General features: G+C 45.8%; 1 protein-coding gene across 2 annotated transcripts in view; it reads right to left on the bottom strand.

The window, feature by feature from the left end:
• The window catches only part of LOC147433412 (uncharacterized), a 126,443-nt gene extending 102,083 nt beyond the window's left edge, over positions 1-24,360 (bottom strand). The window contains exons 1-2 of one of the 2 annotated variants that reach the window (XM_086492981.1): positions 24,198-24,360; positions 24,030-24,129 (exon numbers count right to left, since the gene is read on the bottom strand). In XM_086492981.1, coding sequence (XP_086349107.1) covers positions 24,030-24,129; positions 24,198-24,264 — 167 coding nt within the window. In that variant the 5' untranslated portion in view covers positions 24,265-24,360. The remainder of the gene's footprint in view (positions 1-24,029; positions 24,130-24,197) is intronic. The other variant, XM_086492982.1, reaches the window with a different exon arrangement.
• Between the last annotated feature and the right edge of the window lie 277 nt (positions 24,361-24,637).

The following is a 24,637-nucleotide window of genomic DNA, read 5'->3' as shown; positions in this document are numbered from 1 at the left end:
CTATGAGCATTTTCTGAGGTTCTCAGTGCAGGGATTCATTGAGATTCCATTATACATGCAGGAGTACATGCCACACCGACTTCGGGTCAGCATTGGCCAGCTACGAGTGTCATCACATCAGCTAGAGATTGAGAGTGGCAGAGCCAGAGGCATACCACGAGAGGAGCGTACCTGCCGGATCTGCCAGACGGAGGTGGAGAGTGAGGAGCATTTTGTCATGAGATGCCCAGCATATACAGAGCTGAGAGAGAGATATGGCATTGGAGACTCATTACAGCAGCATATGATAGGCCGAGAGTAGAGGAGGTTTGGCCAGTTCCTGGTTGCAGCTTTAGAGGTTCGAGAGCAGTTGTTACAACCACGCCAGAGTCAGGATAGCAGGACACAGACTACCATCACACAGTTTTTCCGACGAGCAGGGCCAAACCCCCCCACACTACCTACACAGAGTAGAGGGCTTACCCTTCTGCAGGCAGAGTCTCAGAGGGCACGTCGGAGACCGAGGCTCCCAGGATACAGGACACATGGGTGTCACCAAAGGGAGATCTCGAGGATACTAGCTCTACACCATCAGTATCTAGAGCAGAGTCATGTACCAGCACCAGGGGATCCAGCATTCCAGAGATACCTGAGCAGGCCACCACCGATATACCACATTCTCTACCCTACATATGTTGCTTGATATTGTCTCATAGGTCGAGTTCGGCCTTTCGAAGACGTTAATAAAGCTCTCTCTCTCTCTCTCTCTCTCTCTCTCTCTCTCTCTCTCTCTCTCTCTCTCTCTCTCTCTCTCTCTCTCTCTCTCTCTCTCTCTCTTGCCCCCCCCTGCTGCTCCCGCACCCCCTGCTGCTCCCTCGCTCCCTCTCTCTCTCGCGCTGCCCTCTCTCTCACTCTCTCCTCGCGCTCCCTGCCCGCCCCTGCCCCTCGCGCTTCCCCCTGCTGCTCCCTCTCTCCCGCTCTCTCGCGCTGCCCGCCCCGCTCCCTCTCTGTCGCGCTGCCCCCTCCCCCCCCCGTCTATCGCGCGCGCCCCCCCCCCCCCCCCCCCCCCCCCCCCCCCCTTTTTTTAATTTTTAGTTTAATGATTAGTTTTAACCCCCCCTCCTGGGTCTATCGTGCGCCCCCCCCCCCCCCCCCCCCCCCCCCCCCCCTCAGTCTACCGGCCCCCCTTTCCCCCCCTTCTGTCTATCGCGGCGCACCCTCCTCCTCCCTCTTCAGTCTATCGCGCGCCTCCCCCTTTCCCCCCCATCTGTCTATCGCGGCGCCCCCTCCTCCTCCCTCTTCAGTCTATCGCGCGCCCCCTTTCCCCCCCCACCTGTCTATCGCGGCACTGTGGGTGCACGCGGCCTCTCAACCATGAGAAAGCTGAATAGCAAGGATGACCCGGTCGAGGATGCCATCCAAAAATGCAAAGAAGAACTGAGCGAGTCCATCTGCAAGATCAACCGCCACCTCTTAGGTACTATTAACGGCCTCGACGCACGTGTGGCAGCACAGGAAATCACGATACGTACACTCGAAGATCGCGTGAAGGCCCAAGATGAGGAAATCGCACTACTCAAGAAAGAGCTTGCAGAGGTGCGATCGCAGAATGTCCTCGAAGAGGGAGAACTTCAACCCTCTGTCATTGAAGAGCTTAACACGATCAAGGAACAAGTACGGGCCATCAAAGAAGGTGGGGAGCAACAAAAAGAAATGACAACCTCATGGGTAGATGCCATCACAAAGACCCAGTAGAAAGCAAAAAAGGCCGAAAAATGGATCGAGATTGTCAAGAAAGGGAAAGGCAAGGAAATAACTCCCACCCCCACACCAACCATCATCAACCTGACACTCGAAGAGGAGCAAAGGAGACGTGTGCGGGCCTTACACGTAAGGGTATGTGGCCTCAGAGACCAAGATAATGTAGACAAAGAGGTGAAAGAACTCATGACCTTGGTGGGGGTCAACGAGCAGACGCATACAAGGGCTTGGAGAGTGGGCACTAAGAAAAGTGGGAGCAACGGAGAAACCTCGAAGGAAAGGGCACTCATTCTCCGCTTCCCCTCCATGGAAGCGAAGAAAGATTTCTTGAAGAAGAGAGCGACTCTAAAGAAGACGGGCATCTTTCTTGGAGATGACCTCACCCTCTCGCAGATTGCTCATATGCAAGAAGTAATGCCGGAAATAAGAGCCGCAAGGGAAAAGGGGAAGATTGCCTTTTACAGGGATGGAAAGGTGGTGATATTGGAGCGACGCCCTGCATGACGGTGCGAGACCTATGGGACCACACTAAAGATAGCAACCTGGAATTGTAACGGGTCACTCCGTCTTGATGTAGGGGCCTTTGAGGATAGCTTTATGGGGAGAGACATCATTTTCTACTATGAGACGCATCAAGCACCAGGACAATCCATGCCACAGGTGAGCGGATATAGATGGGAGACAACCTGCAGACAAGAGACCCGATCGGAGCATCGAGGACGGGGCTCAGGGGGAGTGGCAGTTCTATTCAGGGAGGAACTGCAACCAATGATATATATAGCACGCAAGGATGAACATGCTAGGTACATGTGGGTGAGGCTCAGGGCAGAGACGGGCAGATACCTCTACATTGCTATTTGTTACTTTCCTCCTAGTACGTCGGTATATGCATCACCTAGAGAACAATCCCCCTTTGCTATTTTGGATAATGACATATGGGAGTTTTCCAAGGAGGGGACATTATCATACTAGGGGATTTCAATGCTAGGACTGCCCACCACCAGACAATATTCTATGATACTTCCGAAGAGATGCTCAGGGAGCTGGACGTCACAGAGATGGGTCTATCCAAACTATCACAAGATGAGGAATACACTGAGTATGGTAGATACTTGATAGATATGGGAACCGCACACAGATTGGCCATTGTGAATGGCCTACAAAGATTTTCGACAGCTGGAGGTTTTACTTGCTTTCCACACCGACATGGTGCGAGCACAGTGGATTATGTTATGGCCCAGCCAGGTCTCATCCCATTCTTTCAGGATTTCATGGTGGGCACTAGGCCAGTTGGAATAGCAGTTGATCATGCTATCGTGTCTTTCACCCTGACCTTTCAGTTCAGCACAGCTCCATTAGGTGGGGTCCCCATACACACTCGGTATTACCTTCATGAGGGAGATGGATTCTGTGTATATGGATGAGATATACAGGCAGCTATGCACCCAGGAGCCGGGACGGCCACTAGATGAACTCACTCAGATTTTGACAGAGACGCTCCATGATGCAGCATCAGAGGCATACCCCCACAGCCAGCCCACACGGAGACGATCTGGGAACATGCCCCAGAACAGTTGGTATGATGAGGAGTGCAAAGAGACGAGGATCAAACTACAGAGGGAAGTGCTCACGGGTATTACCACACATCGACAGTCACGGATTATCTTTCGCCGCCTAGTGCGACAAAAGAAAAGGGCCTATCTATCTCAGCTAGAGCGGGATCTATATCAGCTATTTATAAGTGAGGACTCACGCGAAGCATGGAGGCTATTCCACGAGCATTCACCAGCACCCGCGGTCACCTCCACTGAGACATGGGGGGAATATGCCACATCTCTCTACACAGCATCAGGGCAACCACCTCTGCCGGACCCACTAGAGACATGCCTAGAGACATGTTCTTTCTTTACTGCGGAGAGGGTAAGGAAAGCCATTGACAGGATGAAGACAAGGAGAGCGCATGATCATGATGGTCTAGTAGCAGAGCACTTCATCCATGCCAGGGATATGCTTGCAGAGCTCCTGGCTATGATGTTTAATCGAGCCATGTATGAAGGCTTCCCGGAGACCTGGAGTATGTCTACGATTGTGCCTATTTTCAAGTCAGGAGATCCCATGATTCCCGCGAATTATCGCACCATCATGGTTGGCCACACATTAGCTAGGTTGTATGCATCCGTCCTTGAGCAGGAGCTGAGTAGATGGGCAGAGCGAAAGGGAATAAGAGCACCAGGGCAAGCAGGTTTCAGGAGAGGTTTCTCCACTCTGGACCAGATTCTGACACTCAGAGCTATTACTGAGGAGGGTAGACACCACGGCAAGAGAATCTATTGTAGCTTTGTGGATTTCCGCAAAGCTTTTGACACAGTGCCGAGAGCCAGACTTATACACAGACTACAGGACATGGGTGTGCCTATAGAGCTGATATGGGGTATTCTGGCTCTATACAGGACAGTGATGGGACGGGTACGCACCACTAAGGGAATGTCTGACATGGTCCACTCCACTATCAGAGTAAAGCAAGGATGCCCACTATCCCCGACTCTTTTGGGGATGTATGTGGATGAGTTTTCAGACTATGTAGAGCGGCAAAGAGACAGGGGGGCTCAGCTAGCAGGGACATGGATTCCACTGTTACTATATGCTGATGATATTGTGCTGATTTCACACTCCCCAGAGGGGATGCAGCGTCATTTGGATGCTCTGCATACATTTGCTCGTGACAGTGGATTGTCGGTCAATCTGGGAAAAACCAAGGTTATGGTGTTCAACACCACACCACAGTGGGTCAGGAGGTCGGCACCCACATTTATGTTTGGCCAAGAGACTGTGGAGTACACAGATGCATATACCTATCTTGGGGTAGTATTCAGTGGACCGGTGTTTTCACTAAGGAGACCATCAAAGACTAGACTGACGAGAGCATATGCAGCTTTGGGAGGACTGGAGAGGATCTGTTCGCAGGTTCAGTTTCAGGAACCGCGAACAAAGCTATGGCTCTTTGACACTCTAGTGACTCCAGCTATGCTCTATGGAGTTCACGTATGGGGACCCTCAGTAGACCACCATGGGAGATCTGGTAATACAGATGGATGGAGATGTATGGAGAGGCCTCTGGTCTCTATGATCGCTCGGATGATTCGGGCTAAGGCCTCAGTACCACATGAGATTATCCGAGCCGAGCTAGCCGCCCCCCCCCCCCCCCCCCCTCGTGGTGGAGGCACTGACGAGATCGGTGTCCTTTATGCACGGTTTATGGGATCTCCCCAGAGACAGATACGCTCGGCTTGCATTGGAGTCATCTCGACAACTAGCTCTACAAGACGATACAGCATGTTGGTATGGACAGATGGCATCATGGTTCCAGTCGCATGATCTCAATATGGATGGATTACCTCCGCTTCAATACTCCTTGGATGCACCCTCCTTGTCTCTCACACGGACAGAGATCACCACGCTCATACGTCAGGATCTGATTCAACTAAATACCAGGAGCACATGGATACAACCGACACAGGAGTTGGGCACGAAGATGGCCTTCTACAGAGAGCATCTTCTCCAACTCACGGAGGACGGATTTGTGACTAGGCCACCATACATGGATACACACTTATCTCATGGAATAAGATGCGCTATTGGACAGATTCTCACATCCTCACATCAGCTCCAGATCGAGACTGGCCGATTCCGAGGGGTGCTGGCAGGAGCCAGGATATGTCACCTATGTAACTTAGAGCCAGAGACAGAACTGCACTACACATGCCACTGCCCGGCATACTATGAGATACACAGACGCTTCCACTGCTTGTTTAGAGAAGGGTTCGGACCTTTTTCTAGAGTCATGAGATACAAGGATCAAAAGTGTCTCGGATTGTTCCTGCTAGAGCTGCGCAGACTTAGGGAGAGCTTGCTGAGGACATCAGGGGAAAGACAGTCTCAGAGACGAATCACAGAGTTCTTTACACCAAACAGAGGAGAGCAAACGGAGCAGTCATTACAGCCTACTCATACTAGAGGTACACTGCTTGACAGAGCCACTGAACTTGGCAGATCCACACGTCCACGACCTCGGGGGGTCTCCCACTACCGACGAAGGTTGCAACAGAAGATACAGATCACTCTAGCTCGACATGCAAGACGCCCAACCAGAGTTTTGACCATGGAGGAAGTCGATGAAATCCGACAGCGACCGATGAGAGATTTCATCTGAACCCACAAACCCCCCCTCCCCCCCCCCCCCCCCCCCCCCCCCCCTTTATTCCCTTTCTCCTTAGTGCCTTAGTGTTTTAGTGTTAGTTCTTTGTAACTTGGTAACTTTGTAACCTGGTAATTTCCGTACTCAGACATGGTATCAGATTCACCAATTGTAACTTTTTGGTCTCATAGGTCATTTTGACCTTCTGAAGACGTTAATATAACATTTCATTTCTCTCTCTCTCTCTCTCTCTCTCTCTCTCTCTCTCTCTCTCTCTCTCTCTCTCTCTCTCTCTCTCTCTCTCTCTCTCTCTCTCTCTCTCTCTAAAACAACGCTCACGCTCTCTCTCTCTCTACTCGTGGGCTTGTTTGCATCCATCGCCAGCCCCTCTCTTCCTTCAAACTGGTATCAGAGCCAAGTTCTCTACTCCCGCGCGCATCCCCTCGCGAGAAATTTTCATTTTCTCTCTCCTGAGCAATTTTCTCTCTCCTGAGCAATTTTCTCTCTCTAAAAACAGCAACGTTAGTATTTTCTCTCTCCTCCCCGGACTCGAGGACGACAATACCTCAGCCTACAAGTGCTAAACAGGTTGAAAACAGGTCATTTGGGGCTGTTTTTTCTGTTAATTACAGCAAGCACAAGTGTTACAGGTACATTTGGGACACTTTGGGCAACACCAATTCACCGGTAGAATTGGGGGTTTTGCCCTATTTGCTCAAATTTCAGTAAATTGCAGCAAAGTGTCACTTTAAACTTGGGGGTTTTGCACATTTGTGCAAGATTATTCAAGTTTATGCCTTACAGGTGCAATTACAAGAGAAATTTCGGGGACTCGAGTTGGGAAATTTAGGGTTTTTTGCTGATTTTTCAGAAATTTCAGCAAATTTCACAGTAACTTTTGGGGCTTTTGCAAATGTGATGCAATTCTTGACAATTTGTAGTATGTATTACAATTTATGGTCCAAATGAGCAGAGTTTTGAGACTTCGTTCACATATACAGGAGGTTTATGTAACAATACACAATGTATTCACCTGCGGATGCTTCCCATTGAGTCTATGTGTTGCTCAAAATACATTTTGCAGCAGCTTTTACCTCAATTGCAGGCTTGAGGTTGTTGCAAATGCACTTTGGTTTTACTGCTGAAGTGAGAGTATTCATGCACAGGATGTATGCTTTATGTGTGTATTGAAATTTCAGTATTTATTACTGAAATTTACCTCTTTAACTGCTGTACACTTTGGATAAAGTGTTTGTAACACCTTATTACGTTCCCTTGCACTTTTACAGTGTTTTCTAAGCCTGTAAGAGGCTAAAATTACAACTTGCAACTTGCTGTTATAAAATTAAAGCAGCGAATTTTTGGTCTAATTTTTGCACCAAAATGGCTTCCAATGCATCTACAAGTAGCAGTGAGTCAAAATCTTTGATGGAAATCAAAAGATTTGATGGCACAGGTCTTGATTTGTGGAAGGAAAGAATGCAAGGCATTCTATTCATTAAAGATTGCGAAGATGCATTGCTCACAACTAAACTTGAAAACTTGTCAGATGCAGATTGGGCAAAGTTGAATAAAAAGGCTATTGCTTATATCAAAATGGTTGTGTCAGATGATGTGCTTACTGACATTAAGCGTCATGACACTGCACATGCTATCTGGCAGAAGTTGACTAGTTTGTATGAGAATAAAACTCCTATGAATCAAGTTCATCTCATGCGGAAACTTGTAAACAAGGAATTAGATGAGGCAAAGCCAAAATCTAAGCATTTGAATGCGTTTACAGGTGTTTTGAGTCAGCTTCAGGATTCAGGGCTGCAACTATTTGATGACAAGTTGAAAGCTATCTTTCTTTTGATGACTTTGCCTGACAGTTGGGAAGCGCTTGTTGTGTCATTGTCAAACAATGCTGCTTTAACCTATGATGGTGTAAGGGGCTCCATTCTCAATGAGGAGATTAGGAGAAAAGCAAGTGGTGAAGGCAGTGGCACAGCTTATCATGTAAGGGGCGGGTCACAAAAAAGGAACCATGTGGCCAATAGGGGCAAGAGCAGGAGTAAGAGCAAGGGAAAATCTCAAGACATAACTTGCTATCAATGTGGACGCAAAGGGCATAAAAAGCCCAATTGCAGGTTTTACAAGCAAGAGCTTGAAAGGAAGAAGCAACGGCAGTAGGGTAAGAAGAAGAAGGATGCAAAAGATGCTAAAGGTGATGATGACACCTCTTCTTCTTCTAAGGATGTTGGCAAGGTCAATGCGGCCTCCAGTGTGGTCATAGAGGAAATTGTTGATGTGGACGAAGCACTTGTCGTAGCTTCGAGTACGTTTGATGAGGTTGTGGCTATGGCAAGTGATATGTATATCACAAATCCATATCTTATTGACACTTAGCTTTCAGCACATGATGGGCTATCTCAGTCTTGTATAGTAGACAGTGGTGCCTCATTTCACGTAACTCCGTCTTTGGAGTCTTTTGCCACATACACTGCAGGTAGCCTGGGTAAAGTTTACTTGGGTAACAACTATGCATGTGACATTGAGGGTGTTGGCACCATTCACTTGGCTCTTGAAAACGGCCAAGAACTTGTTTTGCATGATGTTAGGCATGTGCCTGGCATTAAGAAAAGTTTGCTATCGGTTAGGTAGCTTGATGTAAAAGGCTACTTCACTACTTTTGGTGGTGGCTTTTGGAAAATACAAAAGGGTTCTATGTTGATTGTAAAGGGTAGTAAAAAGGGAACTTTATACTATTTGCATTGCAAGGCCTTACCTGGCAAGTTTGTTGCTATGGCTGAAGTTCATTGTCCAATGGAACTTTGGCATAAGGGCCTTGGCCATATGAGTGAGAAAGGACTACAGGTTCTCTCCTCTCTTGGGAGATTTGACGTAAAAGGTCTTGGCCTTGAGTTTTGTAAAGACTGTATCTATGGAAAACAAGTGAAGTTCTCTTATTCGTCTGGTGTCTCTAAAAAGTTGCATGCTCTTGATTTAGTACATTCAGATGTTTGCACTATGCCTGTGAGTTCACATGATGATGCACGCTATTTTGTATCTTTCATTGATAATTTCAGTAGAAAGACTTGGGTGTATGTACTTAAAAACAAGAGTGATGTTCTTGATGCTTTTAAAAGATTTCATGCTTTTGTGACCACACAGAAGGGTCTTAAGTTAAAGGCCATAAGAACAGATAATGGGAGAGAGTATATATCACATGAGTTTAATGTTTTTCGTGAGATGCATGGTATTAAAAGGGAATTAACAGCCCCTTATAATCCATCATCTAATGGCGTGGCTGAGAGGTATAACCGCACAATTTGTGAGAGGATATGTTGCATGTTGTCCACGGCTAATCTTCCACAAGAATTTTGGGGAGAGGCTTTGAAAACTGCAGTTCATGTATGCAACCGTTCTCCAAATCGTGCTTTGGACAATGGCATCTCTGAAGAGGTTTGGTCTGGCAAACCTACTTCATATGACCATTTACGTGTTTTTGGCTGCGAGGCGTTTGTGCATGTGCCTGTGGATCGGAGGACTAAGCTAGACATGAAATCCATCAGAGGCATCTTCATGGGTTATGGAGATGAGGGTGAGATGGGTTATAGAGTATGGCTATCTGATTACAGAAAAGTAGTACGCAGCCGAGATGTACTATTTAATGAGGCTAAATTGCTACAAAATGCTACACATGTAGACCATGACAAAAAGAGGGTCAGATTTCATAATGACCAGCCGCCATCTTTGGCTGAAATATGGTGCCTATTGATGCTGAAAATGAGCAGCAACCATTTGTGCAACAGCCAGAAGAGAATGGACAGCAAATAGATGCACAAAATGGGGTAGAGCACAATGACCAACAGGCTGAAAATGATTTACAGCAGGGTATTAATGCTGAAAATCAGCCGGTAAACGATAACGGAATCATTCATGAGGATGTAGACCCTTTACCTGCTAACGTAGATCATTGGGTGAGGAGATCTACGCGTCAGAGACGTCAACCAAAGAGGTTTCAGCCATCTTTGGATTGTATTTTGTTGACTGATGAGGGAGAGCCTCTTACATACAAAAAAGCCCAGTCTTGTGAAGACAAAAGTAAGTGGGGGCTTGCTATGAAATCTAAGATGCAATCATTGTATGCAAATAATACATGGAGCTTGTGCATTTGCCCAAAGGTAGGAAAGCTATTCCTAACAAGTGGGTTTATAAGATCAAATGTGTTGATGATAAACCCAAATACACAGCGCGTTTAAATGCTAAGGGTTATGCACAGAAGAAACGCAATGACTTCCAGGAAATCTTCTCACCTGTAGTGAAGATATCTACTCTCCGTGTGTTGTTTGCTCTATGTGCTATCTTGGATTTGGAGCTTGATCAAATGGATGTGATCACTACTTTCTTACATGGTGACTTGGATGAGGAGCTGTATATGCTACAGCCTGAGGGCTTTGTCATTCCAGGGAAAGAGCATTTGGTATGCAAACTAAAACGCAGCTTGTATGGGCTGAAACAAGCCCTTAGACAGTGGTACAAGAAGTTTGATACTTTTATGCTCAATTATGGTTTCAAACGCAGCCAAGCAGATCACTCTCTTTACACTAAAAAGGCTCCTGATGGTAGTCTTATTGTGCTAGTCCTATATGTGGATGACATGTTGATTGCTGGCAAGCATAAGGAGACTTTGAATGCTTTGAAAAAGGAGCTGAATTCAGTTTTCTCATGAAAGATTTGGGTGCAGCTGAATATATTTTGGGTATGTGTATTACGAGGGATAGGAAGAAGCGTCTTTTATTCCTTTCTCAAGACAAGTACATCAAGAAAGTGCTTGAGAGATTTAATTGTCACGTGACACATCCAACCCTACGTGTCCGTGGACAAGCTACAGCATGACCAGGGTTCAGTTCGGTCAAGTCAATCTAGAATAGGAAGTGTTCTGGCACTTTTGTGAGTCTGTTCGCAGACTTTGCATGTTAGACACTTAGAGTAGATGCATATCCTCTGGTTGCACACAGCACGATCATCAACATTACCATCAGAATCCATCAGGAGCATTTTCCAGTGCATTAAACCTATTTTTCCTATTTTTGACATTTCTCACTTATTATTTTAAGTGACTTTTGTTGGAAACTGGCTAGGGCAAAATGACTAAAGCATTATATAAGAAAAGCTAGTGCTAGACTTATCTGGCAGAAGAGGAGAAGTGCACCAGGCAATCCACTTGCAGCAGGCATCTCTCTCCCCCTCTCAAGCAAGAACCAGCCCGAAGGTCCAAGTAAGAACCAGCCCAAAGACCTGGCGTTTTTCAACTTTAAACCATCAGCGTTTTCAGCTTTAAGACTCAGCCAGCCAGCGTTTTTCATGAGCAGTAAGCAAGCGTTTAAGCAACAGATTTCAGCCCAGCCTATCAACATTTTAGGGACCAGCCATTCAGCGTTTTTCCAAGACAGCAAGACAGCGTTTTTGTAGTCTGTATCACTCAAGGAAAGAACCACATAATTTATTTATTTTTGCTTGTTGCGGTCGCACGTAACCCAAGTCCACTTGGGCGTGTCGATTCCTAATCGTGTTTTTGAAGAGTGACAAGAAACCCAAGAAAGAAGGTCTTGTCCAGCCTCCCCTTGTGCCTCTTTTCACTCATTGAGAGCGGACCGTGCACTTAGCGGCCGGCCAATTGACCTGAGGTGGGAAAAAGCAACCTTGGTGTGAGCGCAAGGCTGCCAAGGGGTGAGCCCACGGAAAAGAGCAGAACTCGGGTGAAGAGAAGTCTCTAACACAGATTGCAAGCGAAAGAAGAACCTCAAGAACTCACGAACCTCAAGAACTCAAGAACCCAAGAACCTCAAGACCCTCAAGAACCCAAGACCCACAAGAACCCAAGTTCCTCGTGAACTTAAGAACCCAAGACTTCAAGTGTATGGTCATCACCCGAAGCGGAATGGATACTTCGCATGGAGGTGGTGAGCATGGGAGTGGTGAAGAAGAGTTTTCCCCACCAGGAGGTTTTCCCAACTACGCCACGAGTTGTATCGAATCCTATGGAGGCTTTGGTCAAGTTGATGATGGAAATGATGGCACAACAAGAAGCAAATCGTGTTACCTCGGAGCGTGAGCGTGATCGAGCGCGCTTGGAGGCCGAAGAACAACAGGCAGAGCGTGCGGCACAGAGTGAACGACGCATGCAAGAGTTTGTACATTCTTGCCTCGAAGTCCGAGCCAGCCAAAGATGTTGGTAGTTCATCAAGTGGCGCAAGCCGAGATTCGGATCCAACAACCCAGTCACAGAGAAGATCACCTTCAGTAAGTATGATGGTAAGATGGATGCTACGATTATTCATTTTTAGTTGCATCAATTTAATGCTTATTTTGCGACAACTAAGAAGACAGGCAATAGCAAGGTTTTGACGGCAGCTATGTACCTTGCCGGTGATGCCATCAATTGGTACCACCCATGGCAAGAGGAATTGGCCGCGCACCTAGAGGAAGCCGAGGATGGCGCGGCCCTTTCTTTCAGTTGGGCCAACTTCCAAGACAAGCTCAAGGCACGGTTTATGCCACCTCAGTACCTCGCACGATTGAAGGACGATTGGCGCGGTCTCAAGCAAAATGGTATGCCAGTTATGTCTTTCTCTGACCGTGTTTTGCAGCTCGGCACTCAATTACGCAAATCGGATGCAGAGCGCAAGGAGGCATTCCTTTATGGATTGGACGAGTATATCAAGTATGATGTCGAGGTGCTCGATCCAATCGATCTCAACAAGGCAGTAGCGATTGCTCTTGCACAGGAGACGAAGCACAACAAGGGAAAGCCTAAGGAAAACAAGACTTCCACAAGTACCTCTTAGAACCCTTAGAACGGTAAGAACGGTAAGACTGGTAAGAACGGTAACTCTTCTAACCAATCTTCCAATAGTCTCTCAGAAAAGAACTCTCAAAATGAACCTAAGGGTAAGGCTAACACAATTGCTAAACCTAAGCTCACTCCATATGAAAAGGTAGAACAAGGAATTTTAGGTGGATACATCACGTCGGAAGAACAAAGCATTTATTCTAAGGAAGGTCGTTGTTTTCATTGTCACATCAAGGGTCACATAAAAATAACATGTCCTAAGGTTGAATCTAACGAATCTAAAGAACCCACAGAACCCACTTCATCTGTCAACGCAATAAGTGAGAACACAAGTGTGACTCAAGTCTCTCATGATCCTTTCATTGATGAGTCTCTCATTAAGTGTTATGGTCATGTAAATGGTTAGCGTTTTGTCATATTGTTTGACCCAAGCAATATGCATGATTTGATTAGTGACTCTCTTGTCGAAAGAGCCCGCTTGGAGGTTCGCAAGACATCTCCTTTCGAGGTGTCTGGCTTCTCTCCCGTTATGGACCATAGTTACCCGGAACGCGGAACGGGAACGGTGACGGGATCCCTGCGGAACGGGGGAACGGCTAGGGGTCCGGAACGGGAACGGCACGGAACGGGAGGTATAAAAAACACCCAAATAGTGCATTTTTTAGCTCCTTGTGTTTAAATACAAGGAGTATTAGAGTGCTTTGATTGTAATACTCACAAAAAACTTGTTTTGAAGACCATTCAACCTTGCTATGACTAGATGATGATGATGAGAGAGAGAGAGAGAGAGAGAGAGAGAGGGAGAGACTCGAGAGAGTGAGAGGGAGAGGGAGAGATTTGAGAGAGTGGGAGGGAGAGGAAGAGAGCTTGAAGGCGTGAAGCCTTGAGCCTTGAGAGAGTGAGTCTTGAGAGGGAGAGAGCTTGAGCCTTGAGGATTAGCTTGTGGAGAGAAAGGGGGAGGGGGGTGCATTTTATGAGTCCTTGAGGCCTTGCACACTTCAAAAAGAAGCCCAAACATTTACTTCAATTTTTTCAATTTTTGCCAAATTTGTTTGTAGCCGTTGGCCGTTCCAGGGGCATTCCGGAACGTTCCGGGGGCGTTCCGGAACGTTCTGGAACGGCCGTTCCGGTTTGCACTGGCCACCCGGAACGTCAAACATTTCGGAACGTTCGGGAAGGGAACTGCCCCCCGGAACGCCGGAACGGGGGCTAGGGGGTGTTCCCCGGCATTGACAGATGAAGTGGGTTCTGTGGGTTCTTTAGATTCATTAGATTCAACTCTTCCCTTGTCATTCGTGGAGAGCAAGTTGTGCATTCTTCATCTCTCATTTCTAATGTGCAGGCGAAGATTGCAAAGAATCCGGAAAAGGAGACTCTCTCAGTCTCTTCTTCTCCAGAGCATGACACAGATGCTTTGTATGATTATGATAAGCATGATGAATTGCATGATAATGATTTGGATGATAACGACAAGCATTTGCATTATCAAGATGTGATTTCTCACACGCATGATGATTTGCAGGAAGATGATGTGATTATTCACGAGCATGATGATGTGATTGTTCACAAGGTTGATGGTTTAGTTGATACTTTGTCTAGTGCAGCTAACCTCATTGTAGATTCGATTGATCACGAAGACCCGATCTTGGCTCTCGAGTCTAGCTCCAAAGAACCCCCACAGGAAGTATTATGTGTTCGAATGATTAGTCAGCATGCATTGTTCGAGTGTTTCATTCGTGATTGTTTCCTGTATTTTAATATCAGCGTCTTTATGAGGTCCCTTTCCAAAGGCATGACATATTGTTCGATGAGCACGATTCACTCATGAATGAGCACGGATGTATGCGGATGATTCATGAAAAGATGAAATGTTTGCATTCAAGGAATTTACATTCCATGTCTCTTCCTTGGCATGACACAGTATCCGAAAGAGCACAAGAAGGATTGAGTGTCAAGCATGGGTATTTCCATTGTGTTTTGCCACAGTTGATTGATTTAGATTAGAAACACAAGATTCGATCTCATTGTTTGTGTGTCTGTGGTGAACAGGTTGGCACTCCATCTATTTGTTCATCTACATTGCATGCACAGGCTCTACAAAAGAGTATAATTTTCCAGCCACTTTACATGGAATGGGTATGTTCATGTTTTTGTGTTGGAAGTGGTTTCAGAAATTTTCAGCCTCGGAGATTCTTGAAGAAGGTAGACGCATGACTATAGACGAAGTTGAAGCATTGAAGGAGCCACAAGAGGACTTTGTGTCGCTTTCGGCGCAGCCCAAAGAAGCAAGCGTTGCAGACCTTTATGAAGTTCAAGTATCGCACGACCCACGCATCAGAGTGGGCCGGCGAAGAGTCCTTCCCAAGATTCCAGCCCCTGTTGGCGATCTCCCTCGACGCCATACACTTTGGTACCAGTACCTCACTTTGAAAAGGAGGGAATGTCACGTGACACATCCAACCCTATGTGTCCGTGGACAAGCTACAGCATGACCAGGTTCAGTTCAGTCAAGTCGGTCTAGAATAGGAAGTGTTCTAGCTGAGTCTATTCGCAGACCGTGCATGTCCAGACACTTAGAGTAGATGCATATCCTCTGGTTGCACACAACACGATCATCAACATTACCATCAGAATCCATCGGGAGCATTTTCCAGTGCATTAAACCTATTTTTGACATTTTTCACTTATTATTTTAAGTGACTTTTGTTGGGAACTAGGTGGCAAAATGACTAAAGCATTATATAAGAAAAGATAGCGCTAGACTTATTTGGCAGAAGAGGAGAAGTGCACCAAGCAATCCACTTGCAGCAGGCATCTCTCTCCCCCTCTCAAGCAAGAACCAGCCCAAAGACCTGGCGTTTTTCGACTTTAAACCATCAGCGTTTTCAGCTTTAAGACTCAGCTAGCCAGCGTTTTTCATGAGCAGTAAGCCAGCGTTTAAGCAACAGATTTCAGCCCAGCCTATCAGCATTTTAGGGACCAGCCATTCAGCGTTTTTCCAAGAAGCAAGACAACGTTTTTGTAGACAGCAAGGACAGCGTTTTGCGATAGCAGATCAGCCCCGTCATCGTCGACAGTTGCAGATTCGCCAAGCATTTCCAAGCATTCAGTTTTCAGCTATAGTCTTGTCATCGTCGGCATCACTGTCGGCCTCGACATAGCATCACATACATTTGCATCAACATCTTGTACCAGATTGCGCAATCAATAGCATAGACCTCTCTCGCCATCGAGAGAGGGGCCCTTGGAGGAGGGTTTAACAACTTGTCTGGTGTCGTATTCTTCTCTCTCTATCTCTCAGTCTCAGCACCTTCATTCACAGTGTTCACCACTTTGTTTGTCAAAGACTTTGGTCTTCCTGCATATGCTCCAATGCTTGGTTGTGATAGTCAGAGTGTTGTATGCCTGGCTAAGAATGCCATGTTCCATGCTCGTACCAAACACATTGATGTGCGGTACCATTTTATTCGACAGGTATTGATGATGGCCTTGTCACACTGACAAAGGTCTAGGCACACGATAACCCTGCACATGTTCTCACTAAGTGTCTTGCTAAGACACAACATCAGCATTGCTTACACTTAGTGGGAGTTGCTTAAAGGTACCACATCGGGCCTTTAAGTGGGAGGTTGTTGGGTCTAAAGGCCCTTTTGGACACCTCTCATATGTATTTCTTCATTCTTTTATATCTTGGGTGTGAACGACCCTTAGGGTCACTTAAGTGACCCTCAAAATGTACCCACATAATAAAACCCAAGGCTTTTGAGAGTGTGCCTTATCTTATTTCACACGAAACCAGCGTACAATCTTCTCTCTCTCTCTCTCTCTCTCTCTCTCTCTCTCTCTCTCTCTCTCTAATAGCGCTCACGCTCTCTCTCTGCTCATGGGCTTGTTTGCATCCATCGCCAGCCCCTCTCTTCCTTCACCGACCACCTTGAAGAACTTACTGAGCACGGGCCGAGGGGCCTAAAACCTAAAACACAAAAGCTTGATCCCTAGGACCAATTTCTGTAAATCGTGTTGGTCATGCTGACGTGGCAGTTGTACGGAATCTCGCGATTTGCGTTGGTCATGTTGACGTGGCAGTTGTATGGAATCCCATGATTTGCGCTGCTGTGATGACGTGGTAGGCTGCATAGATTTCCGTGATTCGCGCTACTGGTAGCTTTTGGCAAGAGATGCTTTTGGGGTTAAGTGCTCTTGAATGAAGTGCTTTTGGGGCTCTGCTTTTAGGCCACGCACGTAAGTTTAAAAGAGCCCTTGGGCCTCTCAATTGCAGAGCATCTTGACGTAGAGTCTGAGAGAGGACTCTTGGGAGTTGTACTTTGGTGTGAGAAATAATAAAGAAATATCGAAAGGGGCGCCAGTCTTTGGGGCCAGTGCTTCTCGGCGTGGAACTCCACTGTGCTGTGTCAACTCTCCCTCTCTCTCTCTCTCTCTCTCTCTCTCTCTCTCTCTCTCTATATATATATATATATATATAAATATATATTCATCGATTTTGCAATTTTTGTGCATGTGTTGCTATTGATTTCTCGCTTGGAGTGACCAAGCCTGTAAGAGTGGTATCAGAGTTCAGAAAGATTCTTCTTCTACGAAGGATCCGATCCCTTCTACAGCACGCATAGATTCTTGAGGAGAATCTCATAGAGATTTTATTTGTCAAGGAATCTTCATGTCCTTGCCCCGGACTTATTAGCCACTCCCACCCTTAGTACATTGCGCATCGGGCACGCTCCCGCCTTCATCTGTCTTAAGGGGCACAAGCCATAAAGAACCCAAAATCACACATGGGCTCTCGTGGAGAATCTGACAGAGCTAACACCTCTCAGCGGGAAAGCAAAGAAAAGTGCAAGGGAATTGAAGAAAAGAATGAAGAGCTCCTTAGGGTAAGCAACAAGGCCTCTTGCTACCGCTGCCTATTCTCGACGAGCCATTTCGGGACATTTTTATGGATTTTGTGACTAATCTTCCACCTAGTTTGCATTCAAGGAACACTCAGTGTCTAACCATCGTTGATCGTTTCAACAAATTTTGCATGTTGATTCTTACAAGGCCACAGTTACAACACAAGATGTAGCACGTCTATTCATTAAGCATTGGTATCTCCTTTGTGGTTTGCCAAAGTTGATTGTGTCAGATAGGGATGTTAAGTTCACGTCTAATTTTGGAAAACACTTTTTGAAAATTTTGGTACTAAGTTGAATTTTTCATCCGCATTTCACCCACAATCCGATGATCAAACTGAGATCTACAATCAGTTGGCTTTCGATGTTTTGAATGACTCATATTCCAGTCCCATTGGAAGAACTCCATGGCAACCTTTGGCCGTCCGTTTTAGTCTTCGTTGACTCGGTCGGTCAGCTAGTTGCGTGATGCCAATGCTGAGAGCCAGTCTTTGGATGAGATTACTGAGAGAGTAAAGCTTCGGCTAAGCAAGGCTCAAGAGTCTTATTCTCGCCAGGCTAACAAGCATCGTTAGGATGTTACTATCAAGGAAGGGGATTGGGTCTATCTTAGGATCATGAAGCAACGTCTTAAGGAAGTAAGAAAGAAGTGTCCAAAGTTGTCTTTTTGTATGTATGGTCCTTTTTCAGTCATTAACAGTCTCTGACACATATTGCTCGGAGGGATGAGCATGCTAGGTACATGTGGGTGAGACTGAAGGCAGAGCAAGGTTGTAAGGTACGTAGTATTCAGTACATGTTCGGGATGTATTGTACGTTGTACTGTATGGATTGGGCCATAAGGTACGTGAATTCGTAGTATATTTTTTAAAAGCTAAAAATACAAAGAATTTCAAATTTATATACAACCTATCTAGTTTAAAAACACTGCAAAATACTTAAACATAGCCACAACTTTCAAAAAACACTTAAAATCACCCCACAAGTTAAGTAACCGATAGAATAGAGTCCAGACCACATGGCATAGTGTAAGTCAAGACTCAAAAGTACATAACTGAATGTTGAATCCTGATACAAAAATAACATAGTCACTCAATAAAGAGTCTAGGTGGCTCAAGCAACAAAATAAAAAGCATAAATGAGTCATGACAAATGTCCAAGTCCCAAGACCCAAAGCACTGGGCAATCACTACTACTCAAAATCATCATCAGAGGCTGATGAAGACTTAGAGAGCATGTCTCCATCTGTCAAGACATTGCCCTCATCATCATAATCGGGCTCTCTCTCCTCTGGCATAGATGCTAGGGGTGCATCACCCTCATCTGGATCATCAGCCTCTAAACTCTGGGTGTGGATGAGTCGAACAGCCTCATTGGCTCGTCTACGAGCAGGCCGAACGGGTAACTTTTCTCTGCGAATGCTCTCTCTGTGTGCAACCTCTGGATCTGCAGCAGCAATGCGAAGAGGAATACTGTAAGCTCGAGAGCGAGATCTAGTGACCCGGCGATCCACGCTCTCTAGCTCCCTGTGCAACTCTCGAAGGATCTTCTCCTGCTCATCTCTAATCCGTGCATCGACCTTCTCCGTAGTAGGATCTGCCACCATCTTCAACTCTGTGGGATCCACCTACAATGACAAGACAAAAGTTAAAACAGAGTCCATGATTCAACACTGTCTTTTGATCATTGACTTGTTTTCATAAATGTGCATGTAAATCTCACCTGCTTGGGTGTCCCCAAGGCATGAAAGCTACGCACAAGCCGCATGTTAGCACGGCAATAAACCAATCTCTCTAACTTTTTGGTGCTAAGACAATTGCGGATCTTCGTGTGAATAAGAGAGTATGCACTCCAGTTGTGCTCGCATGCCCCAGCTGAGCAATCCTACAACAATTCAAATAGCGAACACTCATGGGTCACAAGTGTCACGTGTGACAATATAGATTCATCATTCAATAATTATAAATTATAATTCAGACTTCAGTATTCACCTGAGAAAGGATGTGCAATGCAAGGTGGCACAACTTGGGAAGGCCCTGGCGTCCATAGTTCTGCCACCATGTTAAATGCTACGGACCGCACAAAGGTGGGTCCTAAACTGTTCATGTAGCTATTCATCTCTGAATCCAGAATCAATTGCTCATCCTCATCATATATAATGTTCAGATATTCAGAGCGTACGGTAAGGTGGCCGATTCGGTGGCGTGCTTCCAGGTATCAGATCAATGGTTTGATCTTCAGGCCCTCTGAAAAGCAATCGGCATGAGTGTGGAGAAAAATCTTGGCGTTCTTTTGATCAGGTCAAAACATATTCAACCTTTATCCATCGTTCAGTTCTTTCCCAAAATAATGAGTAAGAAATTGAAGTTCATCAAGTACAATCTCAAAGCCCTTCATTTATCAAAGTCGCTTTCTCGCCCCAGTAGTCAACCACGGCGTAGTTATTGTGGTACCAAGGGATGCTGAGTAGAACGTCACTCGTGTGCCCTGAACACCCCTGTCATTGCAAACGAAGTTTGCCAATGCTCGGTGTGATGGCAACATCTTATCCGGGTACCAATCGAACTACCTCCGCCTCTGGCGTCAGTCTGTCGGGCGTAATTCCAAATCGAGCTGCCAATTTAAAGTGAAAAGAAGTTGGCCTTGGCTCCTTCAAAAGAGCTTCCTGATCCTTCACTTTGCCCCAAAAAGCGGCAAAGTTCTCGAACTCTCAGGCCTGTTGTCGTTCTTATCATTCTCTTCTTTCTGTGCCTTTTTAGGGCACTTCGCGGAGAAATGTCCATGTTCCCCGCATCCAAAGCACCTCCCCTCTCTAATGAAGCGAGCTCTCTCCTCAGGAGTAAGCTTGGGTCGAGCATCCGTTTTCTCTGGGTTGCTCTTTTTTCTTTCTACTTTCATTTCCAGAAGTCTGTTCGGCTCGTTGTGGCATGGCCTCATCTGTGGGGTAGGTCACACTGCCAGAGTGAATGGCAAAGCCCCGCTTCGCATGACTCATCAACTCCTGAATAGAAGCTGACTTCTATTCCAAGCAGTGATCTCGGATCTCTGTAGGTAGACCCAAGGTAAACCGCTCAATCTGTTCTCTGAACAAGATCTTCTTGAATGAAGAGGCGGGTAGAAAAGAGCTCCAGAATCTTTCACAATAAGCATTGATTGTATCTTTCTTGGTCATCCGAAGATGGTTCCAAGCAGCTCGTATATCTCATTCATATTCTTGCGTCAACCAAGAAGAAATAAAAAGCTTCTTAAATTTCAGGCATTTAACTGGCGCAGTCTTATATAAAAGAAGCATGGACCACCAAGTACGAGCATTCCCCTTAAAGTAAGAGGCAGCTCTCCGAATCTTGGAGTGCTCTGATTAGCGTCCTCCTGCGAAAGCGATGTGAAACTGCTGTATAAAAGACAAAGCCTTCGAAGCATCTGAGTATCCTGAAAAAGTATCAAACTTGATCGAGTGGCCACCTTCCTTAAACTCTCGGACTTTCTTGCTTTTATCTTCGAGAAAGTCGTACTGGTTGGCTTTGTAAAAATTCTTCTTGTTCACATAGAAGTTTCCATCATCAGAATCTGAGCTGTCTGTAGACGAGTTCTCAATAGAACTGTCAGTCTCTGGGCGAGATTTAGTCTTCTTTGCCTTTTCTTGCCCTTTCCGAAGCTTTGTTTCTTGCTTCGCTTTTTACCTTTTCTGTCTTCTTCGATCGAATCTGAAGAGCTAGAAGAACTGTCAGAAGAAGAAGAAGAAGAAGAACCGGGTACTCCTTCAAATCGAACACGCTTCTTCTGTTTCTTTGCCTTGTCAAAGTAGACTGACAACCCAAATATCCCGGGAAGTCAGTGCTTTTCTTCTACTTTTTGTCGTGCTTTTTGGCTTTCTTTTGCGCGTCAAAAAGCTGAGCAATCCATGCATCGACCACCTCTTCTAATTCCTTGTCTGAATATTTCTTGTGAGCAGAAGGTTTCTTGAGAGTGGGTGTAGTGGTTTTCTGCCACTGCTCATGCACTTCTTGAAAAGAAGTCTCGCTCATATATTTTGCAAATTTTGGGTCCTTCGCAAAATTGAGCATCATCTTTGTTGCATCGCCGATCAATTGATGACGCTTCATCTCTCTTTGCTCCGCCTGAGTAGGCCGAGGCGGGCCATACTCTCTGTCTGAATCTTTATTGTGATCCCAGCCCGCATCTCCAGATGCAGAGGGAGTCGACTGATCCTTGCGTGAAGCCATAGGTGCCGCGGAAAAAAAATTGGGGATCGGATTTCCCGTAGAAGAGAAATCCGCGTGCTCTGATACCACTGTAACAGACTTGGACACTCCAAGTCAAGAATCAACTGCGACAGCACCAAATAACCACTTCCAAACAATTCACAGATCACAATAGATTTGCATTGGCCCGACGGAGTTCCGTGCCTAGAGATATTGGCCCCAAAGACTGGCGCCCCTTTCGGTATTTCTTTTTATATTAATCAGTTCAAAGTACAAGAGAGTGGGTCGGGATTCACTCTCAGACTCTACGTCCAAATGCTCTGAGAAGTGAGGCCCTCACCACTAATTTAAAGGTTTCAAGGGATGCCCAAAAGCAGAGCCCCAAAAGCTTCAAATCAAAAGCAACTGCTCTCTCTCTCTCTCTCTCTCTCTCTCTCAGAGAGTCAAAACTTGAAAGCAAAAGCATTCTCTCTCTCTTTCTCATTGCGTACAGAAAAAGCAAGATTCACGTCGCTCATCATTAAAATAAAATTTTAAAAAATTTATTTTATTTTTTTAGCCTCTGTGATTTCCGGAAATTAGGGTTTTTGACAGAAATTAGGGTTTCTGTTGTCCGCCACGTCATCACTTTGTGACAATAGCACTTGGGCTCTCTCTAGAGACAAATATGCTCGATTAGCACTAGAGTCTTCGCGACAGCTGGCATTGCAGGAAGATAGATCATGTTGGTATGCAGAGATGGCATCTTGGTTTCAGTTACATGGCTTTAGTATGGACCGGCTACCCCCATTTCAATACTCTTTGGATGCACCCTCCATCTCCCTCACTAGGGCAGAGTTTACCAGGCTCATCAGACAGGACTTGATTCAGTTGGATACGAAGAGGACATGGATACAACCTACACATGAGCTAGGTACAAAGATGACTTTCTATAGAGAGCATCTTCTCCAACTCACGGAGGATGGTTTTGTGATCAGATCAGGATACATGGATACTCATCTATCCCACGGGATACGATGTACTATTGGTCAGATACGCACATCCTCACATCAGCTAGAGATCGAGACAGGCAGATTTAGAGGAGTACCCGTTGAGTCCAGGATTTGTCACGTGTGCCAAATAGAGCCAGAGACAGAGCTACATTACATATGTCACTACCTAGTATACTATGAGATACGAGGCCGCTTTCACAATCTATTCAGAGAGGGTTTTGGGCCACTTTCTAGAGTCATGAGATACCAGGATCAAAGATGCCTCCGATTATACTTACTGGAGAAACACAGAGAAGACCTCTTGAAGAGGGGCACAATGAGAGAGATCCAAAGACAGCGGAAGATTACAGATTTCTTTTAGTCACAGACAGAGGAGTTTGAGCATCCTCCACAACATAACAACACCAGACACACCAAAGGCATACTACTTGATCGGGCGATAGAGTTGGGGCGGTCCCGTCGCCCACGGATGAGGGGGCCCTCTCGACATCGACGCAGATTGCGACAGAGGATCCATACCATACTAGCGCAACATAGGAGCCGTCCCGGATACTGATGTATATGTATATGATGCCTTGACTATTAGAGAGCTCCATTGTATCAACTCACCCTTTGTATCAGCTTTCATCCCACCCCTATCCACTATTTTCTTTTCAGTTCTTTGTACTTTTTGTACCCAGACCTGGTATTAGATTCACACATGTAACCTTTTGGTCTCATAGGTCATTTTGGCCTTTTGAAGTCGTTAATATTACATCTCTCTCTCTCTCTCTCTCTCTCTCTCTCTCTCTCTCTCTCTCTCTCTATATATATATATATATATATATATAAGTTGTTGCAGTTGTGTTATGAGCTTAACACTTTTCCTGTAAGTACCCCTTTCACGATTCTCAATTCAATTATGAAGGTCTCTATGGTTCCAATGGAACATGGGACACATCACCGTGCACATTTAGGTCCTTTTCTTGATTTTTCTAGTCTCTCTTTCAGCTTTTTACCTCTTTCGTGCTCCTTGGTTTTCTCTATATTAGTTATTGTGGGTTTCCCTCACCTTGAGCTTTCTACCTGGTAACACGGTAAGACTAGAAGCAAAGTGGTAGGTATCTTTCACTTCCCACCTTCTGAGAAATCAGAAAAGAAGGTAAATGCCACTACCTACGTTGAGACATTCTGCCTCCAGGGCCGCGTCCGCTGTCAAAGACGGTGACCGAAAACCCATGCTCGGCAAGCCGAGAGGCGCATGCAAGTCCAGCAACTGCGAAAGCCCACAAAATTTTACACAGAGTGCAACTCGCTCCGAAGAGAAACTAGAAAGATGCCCACCTCCCGCGCCCACTACGGCCACCACAAGCTTGTCTGTGAGCGTAGTCGCAAGAGCTGACGAACCCATACTGAATGAAGAGCTCTAAGAGCCGAGTCCCACTCTGCTCTAGTGGCTAGTGGCAGACTCCACACATGACAAGATTCGTGCCTCCAAAAAGGATTTCCAATAATCCAAAGAATCATTTATCATTTATTCTCTCAATGTAGGAGCAAAATAACATCCTCAACTCAGGAGACAGAGAAGCATTTCTAATCCTAGAAACAAATTATAGATTCCTCCCCTTGAACAAATGCATGCAAGACCAAGACCAAACCATGCTACTCCAAGCAATCTCCAACAAAACCACACTACAAGAAGGTAAAGGCTAAAGAAAACTAAAGAATGTCATCACTTTCATAGCCTCAAGAAACATGATTGTTTCTTTTGACTTCTTTTCCTT

This window comes from Adiantum capillus-veneris, chromosome 20 (assembly GCF_014529385.1).
Source record: "Adiantum capillus-veneris isolate H3 chromosome 20, ASM1452938v2, whole genome shotgun sequence".
In the NCBI taxonomy this organism is placed as follows: domain Eukaryota; kingdom Viridiplantae; phylum Streptophyta; class Polypodiopsida; order Polypodiales; family Pteridaceae; genus Adiantum; species Adiantum capillus-veneris.
This window is presented reverse-complemented; position numbering and strand designations above follow the sequence as displayed.